General features: G+C 45.1%; 1 protein-coding gene across 1 annotated transcript in view; it reads left to right on the forward strand.

Moving 5' to 3' along the window:
• The window catches only part of LOC120980495, a 105240-nt gene extending 99454 nt beyond the window's left edge, over positions 1-5786 (forward strand). The window contains exon 13 of the mRNA XM_040409631.1: positions 5256-5786. Coding sequence (XP_040265565.1) covers positions 5256-5563 — 308 coding nt within the window. The 3' untranslated portion in view covers positions 5564-5786. The remainder of the gene's footprint in view (positions 1-5255) is intronic.
• Positions 5787-11221: the final 5435 nt, after the last annotated feature.

An 11221-nucleotide genomic window follows, 5' to 3' on the forward strand; every position in this document is an offset into this window, starting at 1 on the left:
AAAACTGCTTAAATCACCTTTCTTTCCCATTCTGACATTCAGTTTGGAGTTCAGGAGATTGTCTTGACCAGGAGCACCCCCCTAAATGCATTGAAGCAACTGCCATGTGATTGGTTGACTAGATAATTGCATTAATGAGAAATAGAACAGGTGTTCCTAATAATTCTTTAGGTGAGTGTATGTATGTATGTATGTATGTATATAAACGTCGCGCATTTCCCACTGGGGTAAATAAAGTTTTTTCATTTTATATTTTGGAGTGCTGCCCATCTTTTCTATTTCTGTATTTTTGGATTGATCCATTTTGGGCCTGCTGCACCCACCAACTTACATCCAGGACGGTGCTGCCATTGTTTTTTCATTTTTGTATATATATATATATATATATATACATACACTGCTCAAAAAAATAAAGGGAACACTTAAACAACACAATGTAACTCCAAGTCAATCCCACTTCTGTGAAATGAAACTGTCCACTTAGGAAGCAACACTAAGTGACAATCAATTTCACATGCTGTTGTGCAAATGGGATAGACAACAGGTGGAAATTATAGGCAATTAGCAAGACACCCCCAATAAAGGAGTGGTTCTGCAGGTGGTGACCACAGACTACTTCTTAGTTGCTATGCTTCCTGGCTGATGTTTTGGTCACTTTTGAATGCTGGCGGTACTTTCACTCTAGTGGTAGCATGAGACGGAGTCTACAACCCACACAAGTGGCTCAGGTAGTGCAGCTTATCCAGGATGGCAAATCAATGCGAGCTGTGGCAAGAAGGTTTGCTGTGTCTGTCAGCGTAGTGTCCAGAGCATGGAGGCGCTACCAGGAGACAGGCCAGTACATCAGGAGACGTGGAGGAGGCCGTAGGAGGGCAACAACCCAGCAGCAGGACCGCTACCTCCTCCTTTGTGCAAGGAGGAACAGGAGGAGCACTGCCAGAGCCCTGCAAAATGACCTGCATGTGTCTGCTCAAACGGTCAGAAACAGACTCCATGAGGGTGATATGAGGGCCCGACGTCCACAGGTGGGGGTTGTGCTTACAGCCCAACACCGTGCAGGACGTTTGGCATTTGCCAGAGAACACCAAGATTGGCAAATTCGCCACTGGCGCCCTGTGCTCTTCACAGATGAAAGCAGGTTCACACTGAGCACATGTGACAGACGTGACAGAAGAGAACGTGGAGAACGTTCTGCTGCCTGCAACATCCTCCAGCATGACCGGTTTGGCATTGGGTCAGTAATAGTGTGGGGTGGCATTTCTTTGGAGGGCCGCACAGCTCTCCATGTGCTCGCCAGAGGTAGCCTGACTGCCATTAGGTACCGATATGAGATCCTCAGACCCCTTGCGAGACCATATGCTGGTGCGGTTAGCCCTGGGTTCCTCCTAATGCAAGACAATGCTAGACCTCATGTGGCTGGAGCGTGTCAGCAGTTCCTACAAGACGAAGGCATTGATGCTATGGACTGGCCCGCCCGTTCCCCAGACCTGAATCCAATTGAGCACATCTGAGACATCATGTCTCGCTCTATCCACCAACGTCACGTTGCACCACAGACTGTCCAGGAGTTGGCAGATGCTTTAGTCCAGGTCTGGGAGGAGATCCCTCAGGAAACCGTCCACCACCTCATCAGGAGCATGCACAGGCGTTGTAGGGAGGTCATACAGGCACGTGGAGGCCACACACACTACTGAGACTCATTTTGACTTGTTTTAAGGACATTACATCAAAGTTGGATCAGCCTGTAGTGTGTTTTTCCACTTTAATTTTGAGTGTGACTCCGAATCCAGACCTCCATGGGTTGAAAAATTTGATTTCCATTTTTTTATTTTTGTGTGATTTTGTTGTCAGCACATTCAACTATGTGAAGAACAAAGTATTTCAGAAGAATATTTAATTAACTCAGATCTAGGATGTTATTTTTGTGTTTCCCTATTTTTTTGAGCAGTGTATATACATACACACAGTATATTGTCCAGATAGATGACATCCATTTATTCACTGCAGTCAAGTCTAGAACGTACCTTCTCATAGAAACTGATTAAATTAGTTTGACATGACCGATTCCTCATGAAGCTATGCTGATATGACGTTATTTGCTTATTTTCATTGAGGTACTCAAAGATAGCATCTCTTAGAAAACCTTCAAACAGTTTACCTACGACAGATGTTAAACTTACCGGCCTATAGTTTCCAGGCTCTGTTTTTAGACCCTTTTTGAATATTGGCACCACATTTGCTATGCGCCAATCCTGTGGAACACTCCCTGTCAGTATAGAGTCCTTAAATATCAGAAATAAGGCTTTGACTATGACATTACTTAATTCTCTTAGGATACAGGGGTGTATGCCATCTGTTTCCGGCGATTTGTCTATTTTCGTCTTTTTTAAGACGCAGCTCCACTTCTTCCTGGGTCAGACAGGGCACTTTTAATGGAGAATTTACTTTTACATTCTTTTACATTCTGCATAAAACTTACCAGGAAAGGTTAAAGGACCTTAATATGTAGAGCTTGGAAGAAAGAAGAGACAGAGGGGATATGATAGAAACTTTTAAATACATAAAGGGAATCAACTCGGTAAAGGAAGAGAGCATATTTAAAAGAAGAAAAACTACCACAAGAGGACACAGTTTTAAATTAGAGGGGCAAAGGTTTAAAAGTAATATAAGGAAGTATTACTTTACTGAGAGAGTAGTGGATGCATGGAATAGCCTTCCTGCAGAAGTCGTAGCTGCAAATACAGTGAAGGGGTTTAAGCATGCATGGGATAGGCATAAGGCCATCCTTCATATAAGATAGGGCCGGGGGCTATCCATAGTATTCAGTATATTGGGCAGACTAGATGGGCCAAATGGTTCTTATCTGCCGACACATTCTATGTTTCTATGTTTCTATTTCATCTGACAGTTTATTTTCCTCAATGAATACAGTGGAGAAAAAAATATTTAATAGCTTTGCTTTTTCCTCATCGCTGTGTAAAGGGCCGACACTATCAGATTTATACTTTTTACCATTTATATAACTGAAGAACATTTTAGGGTCAGTTTTGCTTTCTTTGTCAATTAATCTCTCGGTCTGTTGTTTGGCTGCTTTTATTTGTCTTTTACATATTCAATTTTTTTCCTTATAGTTTTTCAATGCTTCCTCGCTACCCTCCTGTTTTAGTAATTTAAATGCATTATTTTTGTCATTTATTGCTTTCTTTACATTTCTATTTATCCACATAGTTTTTTTCTCGTTCCTTAACCTTTTATTCCCATAAGGTATGTACCTCTCACAATTAGAGTTTAAAAATATCCCCTTTTGTGGCTGTATTTTTATTTTTGAGTTTGACTTTGTCCCAGTTAGTCAGGCCAATGGCCTCTCTTAGTTGGCTACATTTTGCTTTAAAGATTTAAATTCTAGTGAAAGGTCCTCTTTAAATATCGCTATATATTTAATAAAATCATAATATAAACCTTCCTTTGAAGTGGAGCTGTAGTTCAGTTAAGAGTCTCTCTTTAAAGGGTATCTGTCATGTTTTAAGAAAAAAATCACAGAATGAAGTGGCCTAAATGGGAGGACGTGCTCAAAACCCCAAACACTGTAGCGGGTTTATACCCAGGGAGAAATCCCTCCGCATGCGATCCGCTGCTAACGACAATCCCCAGCAAAAATGCATACAATGGAGGATGTCGGCAGCGGACCACATGCACCACAAAAACATCCTACACAAGATGGAATAATATGTGGATGAGAGTATAAAAATCCATAAATCACTGCAAAAGGTGCACCACAATAATATGCTACTGACAATACTGGCCAAACCTTCACGCTGGTGTTAAAAACTGAGACTTTGGCCAATATATTCCATATCTTCACATACCAATGTTTCACTTGAGTTTTTCCCTTAGTTACGGCTGTTTAAACATTTACAATATGAGGACCTTCTCAAGATGGCTCCTCTGCCAGTTCTCTGAGGCCAAAACTGCTTTCCCTCACTTCCCATACACACTTGCTGTAGCCAGCAGCTCCCTGCCAGCCAATCAGATTGGATTACTGAGAGACACGCCTCCTGACTCTGAAGCCTAATGCAGGCATGCAGTGTGGAGGGGCCTCTGTCTTCTTTTTACACTAAAAGGAAGACAGAGAAGCCATAGCAACAGTCTTTTAAGGGAGCAGTGGAAAGGGACAGAGGACATTAATGAAAGCTCTTATTATGAGATAATTACAGATCTTTTGATAACCATTGACAGACTAACTCAGGTATACATGTCTAGCTCTAATAAACTATCAAATAAAATAAAAATATGACAGTTACCCTTTAAGGAGTATCCGAACCTGAAGTCTTGCTCTTATCAGCAAAACAGACCTTCAGAGTGTCATGTACTCCAGTTCAGGACACAAGACATGGTACAGTTATGGTTCTGGAGAAGTATTAAAACATTTCATAGAAATGTCAGCTTCCAATTAATGTAAGTCATCAGGTCGTGTGTTCCCCAGTTATCTCCTGGCCCCCTCAGGGTTGTCTCCTGGCTTTCCGACCAGAACAGGATGAAGAACTTGTCTTAAAAGGCTTAAAAGGGTTTTCCAGGACTTTAATACTGATGGGTCATCAGTATCTGATCAGTGGGGGTCCAACACCCAAGACCCCCCTCTGATCTGCTGTTTGGGAAGGCACTGGTGCTCCTGTGAGTGCCGTGGTCTTCTCCCTGCTCACCAAGTACAGCTCTGTGCATTATATAGTGGCCATGCTTGGTATTGCCCATTTACTTGAATGAGCTACTCCTAGGTCACATGACCGATGAACGTGTCGCCACTGGCCTAGGAAAAGCTGAGAGAAGGCTGTGGTGCTACTGCGAGTGCCGCTGCCTTCCCAACAGCTCCCGGGTGTCAGACCTCCACTGATCAGATACTGATGACCTATCCAGGGCATAGGTCATCAGTTGTAAAGTCTCAGAAAATCCTTTAAGGCCTCATGTAAACAACTGTTTCACTGCCATGTCAGTTTTGCAGACCACAGATCTACAAAACACGGGCCTCGGCACATCACGATGCAGACCCATTAACTTCAATTGGTCTGCAATCCTCAAGATTCAGCCAAAGATGGGACATGTCCTATCTTTGCAGGGCAGAGGCACAGATCCAGAACACACAGTGGGGCCTTATACTTGGGGATTGTCTGATGTTAGTGGAGAAGGCCATGTAGTGGTGACTCCGAGACCACGAGATGAAGCAGCAGAATTTATTGTCCATTATCTTCTTCTCCCCACAGGACATCTAAAGCCTCCACTGAAAACCAAAGGCATTCAGTGCCTGACGGAGAATCCGCGGGTGGGAGGTAAAGTCACACTCACATGTTATGTTGATGGATGTGACGCAGATCATTCGGAGTTCTCCTGGAGGAAAGGATTGTTTCAGATCGACAGTGGCATAGAGAACCGGACTCTAGAGGACGGATCTGGCAGCTTTTCCACAGTCACCTTCACAGCCCAAGAGACAGACCGAGACTGCACAATGATATGTGAGGTGAATTATAATTTCCAGATACAAGAGGAACATTTCACACTGAAGCTTCAATAAGGATATTATGAAAGAATCTCTCTTTACAAGTTAGCCGGTGGATAGAAAAGACGAAAATTGAGAGCCCTCAGTCATTGATACCTTTATGGCTGTAATATTCCTGGGGCTCCACACAATTATACAGGCCGAAAATATATAAATAAGATTGCGACAAGAGACAACTCAAGGGTCTTTAATACAGCAGCCAGATGATCCAGCTGAAGATCAATTCTTTCATTAATAATCCAGAATAACAATATCTTGGGAGACGGTCTCTACACATCCCCTGACGAGGGGGGTAGCTATAGGGGAGGCAGCTGCTTTCTGGCCCCAACTCAGAAGGGGCCCATCCAGGAGGAGGAATAAAAGATTTAATTGTCAGGGCCCCCTGAACCATATTATACAATGACATTATGCAGCCAGCCAGTAGCGCAGGGGCAACACGTGAGGTGCACGGTGGACCGATGAGGGGCCAAATAATAACACACAGTTCATCAGTTTACTCGCGGTTAGCAGAAAGCCTCCCTGGGCCGGCAGCACAGTGTTGGGGTGGACGGCACGAAATCCTCCGGGGCACGCTCTGTGGTAGGAAGCATCAGCCAAGATGGTGGTTGAGGTGCCCTTGATGTTAGGGGTGCTTAGGGTGCTTGTTGCGGCTGAGTCCCTTGATGTTTTTTTTTGCAGATACATACATAGTTAATCATACATTACAACATAGTACTGTTGACAAGGTAAAAAGTGCTTTTAAGCAGTGCCCACACACACGTAGTGGGACGCTGCATACCCCCATGGTAAAATGTAAGTCGCCCTCGACGTTGGTATTGTCTGAAGCTGTGGATCTCTAAGCCGTGTCCTGAAATACACCAAATACACACCTCCAAATATGCACATGTGAATATAGACATTGCAATGCATTATCATGACTCTTCAATAACCTCCTGTGAACAAAGGGCTATGCACAAAAATACACTCTAGGCAAATATATTAAATAAATCACATACATTTTCTTTTTATGGTAGATGTGTTACGGCCAAAATGGTTATTAGAGAAGGATCTCACATTAGGGCAGTAAAGTCCATACCTAAAATGGGGTATAAAACATGTATAAAAACATTCTAAAGTGCAAAAATTTTGTTGTAGAACGGTTAAGCACAGAAAAGTCTTTCTTGGTATGTCACTTTTAACCTCCTCCCGACTGCCTAATGCAGGGATGCGTCCTGCGGGCGGTCGGTTTGTTCCTCCTAGACGCATCGGCGTGTCATCTCGCGAGACGCGAGATTACGCGCATAGCCGGCCCGCACATGCACAGTGCGGGCCGGGAAAAGTTGCAGGAGAAGTTCGTCACCAGCCTGCCAGCCAATGATCAGCGCTGGCAGGTTGGTGACTTTTAAAAAATCTAATCACAAGCCATTTAACACATTATATTTATAAATATAATGTGTTAAATGGCTTCTGTGCTCTCTGCTGGTTCCTTTTCGTCGGTTGGTCCCAGCAGAGAGCACACATCACTGCGAGTACACCAAGTGTAACATCCCAGAGTATGTCACTAAACTCTGTCTCCCTGCTACATCATGTCAGGTGTATATGTGTATTGTCATCTTGTGTAATCTAACTGTGCATTTCCATTATATGTATCTTCAGGCCTGTATAATGTATTTGCTGTAATTTCAATGTACACCAGCAGGTGGCAGCAATATGTTTAGCAGACCATAGCCAGTTTAGTATTCCTAGGCTGGAATAGTTCATTCCAGGCTAGCCCCCCCCCCCCCCCCCCTCTTTGAGGAGGAGGGGAATGTTCCCACATCCTACCTCATGGGGAGGAAGGAAAGTTCTAGTTAGTGTGTACCAGCCCCCTGCTTGGGGAAGGCTGTGTTGGTAGGAGCTCCCAGAAACAGGGATCCCTACCTAGGATCCAGCCTCGGCTGAGGCCAAGGATCATTCTTCCCAGCCTGAGTCTTCTATCTCAGCTGGTTGACAAAGCAAGCAACACCTCCAGAACTACAGATCTCCAAGAAGAAGCCATCATACCCTGCAAGCAGTCCTGTGAGTACAGGTCCAAAGACTAGGAGAAGCCAAATACCTCCTCAGCTAGTCAGGCCCAAACCAAGCAGAACTTAGACAGAGCAGACATATGACAAGAAGCAGAATATACAGTATATAGAATCCTGCCACATATTGCCAATACCTGCTGGGACCCAAGACTAAAGCTATAACTCGTATGGATTTAAGTTGCCATCTCTTCAGTAAAGACAAGTTGGATTATATTCCCTGTCTGGATCTCAATCATTCCTCAATTACTCCTACTGACCACACTAAATTTTATTGCAAGTGAGCCAGGATCCAGGAGTCCAGCCGTACCAAGGTAGGAGACACCGTTGACACTACAATACCTACAGGCTTGCTTTTTTTCTTGGGTAGTCTCAGGGAATACCCCCTAAATTTAGTTGACCAAATGGCAAGTAAGGGGTATTCTTCTGAAGAGGCCTACAGGCTTCTGACCCAGTCGGATGAGGAATGGGAATGGAATCTGACGAATCCAGCGGGTCAGAATACGAACCTGTAGAAAGCAGTGGCAGTCTGACCCAAAGTTCGGACGATGAGGTTGAGGTCCCTGATACCACCAGGCGTACCCGGCCCCGTGTTGCTAGACCACAGGTTGCGCAGGATCCGCTTCAAGGGCAGCAGAGTGGGGCTGTCGCTGCCGGATCACGTGGTGAGGAATACACCAGCAGCGCAGCCCATCCTGGACCTAGTACCAGCACTGCCGTACAACATGGTGAAGTGGCGAGCACCAGAAGGGCAGTTGAAGCTGGTACGGTGGCACGTGCAGTAGTTCCCCCGTCTCAGCCACCGCACAGACAGGCCCGTAGAGCCCCTAGAGTCCCTGAGGTGCTGGCAAACCCTGATTGGCAGCCCCCATCTTCAGCCGCACCAGTAGTTCCCCCTTTCACCGCCCAGTCTGGAGTTCGGGTTGAGACAGCTCAGATCGGATCGGCACTGGGGTTTTTTGAGCTGTTCTTCACTGCGGAGCTCTTTGACTTAGTCGTGGCAGAAACAAACCGGTATGCCACTCAATTTATAGCCGCCAATCGGGGAAGCTTTTATGCCCAGTCTTTCCGGTGGAAACCCGTCCAAGTTTCCGAATTTAAAACTTTTCTGGGCCTTCTCCTCAACATGGGCCTGACAAAAAAGCATGAATTGCGGTCATATTGGTCCACGAACCCAATTCATCACATGCCCATATTCTCTGCTGCCATGTCCAGGACACGATTTGACACTATCCTGCGTTTCCTGCACTTTAGTGATAATAGCACCTCTCGTCCCAGAGGCCACCCAGCTTTTGACCGGCTCCACAAAATTCGGCCCCTCATAGACCACTTTAACACCGAATTTGCAGATTTCTATACCCCTGAGCAAAACATCTGCATAGACGAGTCCCTGATACATTTTACCGGGCGCCTTGGCTTCAAACAATACATCCCAAGCAAGCGCGCCCGGTATGGGGTCAAATTGTATTAGCTCTGTAAAAAAGGACCACAGGCTATACGCACAAATTTCGTGTCTATGAGGGTAAAGATCAGACCCTGGAGCCGGTCGGTTGCCCTGACTACCTGGGGAGCAGTGGGAAGACAGTCTGGGACTTGGTGTCACCCTTATTTGGCAAGGGGTACCACCTTTATGTGGACAATTTCTACTCAAGTGTGCCCCTCTTCAGGCATTTGTTCCTAGAACAGATTGGCTGCTGTGGCACCGCGCGACCTAGTCGCCGGGGCTTCCCCCAACGGCTCGTTACCACCCGTCTTGCAAGGGGGGAGAGGGCTGCCTTGTGTAACGAAGAACTCCTCGCGGTGAAATGGAGAGACAAGCGTGACGTTTACATGCTCTCCTCCATTCACGCAGACACAACAATACAAATTGAACGAGCAACTGGAGTCATTGAAAAGCCCCTCTGTGTCCACAACTATAATTTGCTCATGGGAGGGGTGGACTTCAATGACCAGATGTTGGCTCCTTATTTACTTTCCCGCAGGACCAGACGCTGGTATAAGAAGGTGTCTGTATACCTAATTCAATTGGCTATGTACAATAGTTTTGTTCTCTACAGTAAGGCTGGGAGAACAGGATCCTTCCTCAAATTTCGGGAAGAGATCATCGAGAACCTCCTGTATCCAGGAGGTTCTGTGGCCCCATCCACCAGTGTAGTGAGCCGTCTACACGAGCGACATTTCCCCAATGTCGTTGCTGGTACCTCAACCCAACCGACATTTCCCCAAAAGATGTCGTGTCTGTAGCAGGAGTGGAATAAGGCGTGACACCCGCTATTTCTGTCCTGACCACCCTGCCCTATGCTTAGGGGAGTGTTTCCGGAAGTACCACACACAGGTACACTTAGCATAGGGATTGCATCTCACAGGACAGGCACACAGGGCTATTAGGGCCCTTTTACTCACAGCTGCTGCAAACCTCTCCTTTCACCTGGGACAAAGTGCATAATGTACTTCGCCACATCTCTGGGCGATTTGCGCTTTGCACATTGTCCCATGGGGAAGGAGAGGTTTGTCCTATAAAAGGTAAAAAAAAAAAATCACAGGTAAGCAAAAAAGTTAATGTTCCAAAAGTTCAATAAAGTTTATAAAAGTTAATGTTCTGTTTCAAATGTTATATAAAGTTAATGTTAATAAATTTATTGCGTTGTGGCCTGGTTTTTTCTTTTTTGTTTTTTTTACCTTCCAGGTGGACCAACCGATGAACCAGCTGCAGCACTGATGTGCATTCTGACAGAAGCATTGCGCTGCTGTCAGATTACACATAAGTCGGTGTATGCGGCGCTGCAAGACGAGATTTCTCCTCTGCTGTAAAAAAGATACGTTTGCCGAGGCTTATGAGCTGAGGAGGCGGCGGTGTTCATATGCTTTGGCAAACTTTGTATATAAAAAAAATGTAAAAAAATTCCGGCAATGATTTATTCATCCACATCGATTGATGTGAATGGAGAAATAGGGTTTGCCAGGGCATACGGGCTGAGAGGGTTTGGATGTTGGGTGGAGCTCCTATGTCCTGGCAGACGCCTTTCCCCTCCTTTTTTTTTTGCACATTTTTGGCAGAGATTTTTTCATCCACATTGATCGATGCGAATGAAGAAATCTGTGCCGTTCATTTTTTCTTTCAGCCCAGAGGCTGAACGAAAAAAAAATATCTCATTACCCGTATGCTCAATATAAGGAGAATAGCAGAAACTCCTAATGCTGGCCATACATGTAATGATTGCGGAGACCCTCAAATGCCAGGGCAGTACAAACACCCCACAAATGACCCCATTTTGGAAAGAAGACACCCCAAGGTATTCGCTGAGGGGCATATTGAGTCCATGAAAGATTAAACTTTTTGTCCCAAGTTAGCGGAAAGGGAGACTTTGTGAGAATAAACAAAAAAAAAATCAATTTCCGCTAACTTGTGCCAAAAAAAATAATCTTCTATGAACTCGCCATGCCCCTCACGAAATACCTTGGGTTTTCTTCTTTCCAAAATGGGGTCACATGTGGGGTATTTATACTGCCCTGGCATTTTAGGGGCCCTAAAGCGTGAGAAGAAGTCTAAAAATGCCCTCCTAAAAGGTACTCATTGGAATTTGGGCCCCTTTGCGCACCTAGGCTGCAAAAAAGTGTCACACATGTGGTA

The sequence above is a fragment of the Bufo bufo genome, chromosome 10, assembly GCF_905171765.1.
Source record: "Bufo bufo chromosome 10, aBufBuf1.1, whole genome shotgun sequence".
In the NCBI taxonomy this organism is placed as follows: domain Eukaryota; kingdom Metazoa; phylum Chordata; class Amphibia; order Anura; family Bufonidae; genus Bufo; species Bufo bufo.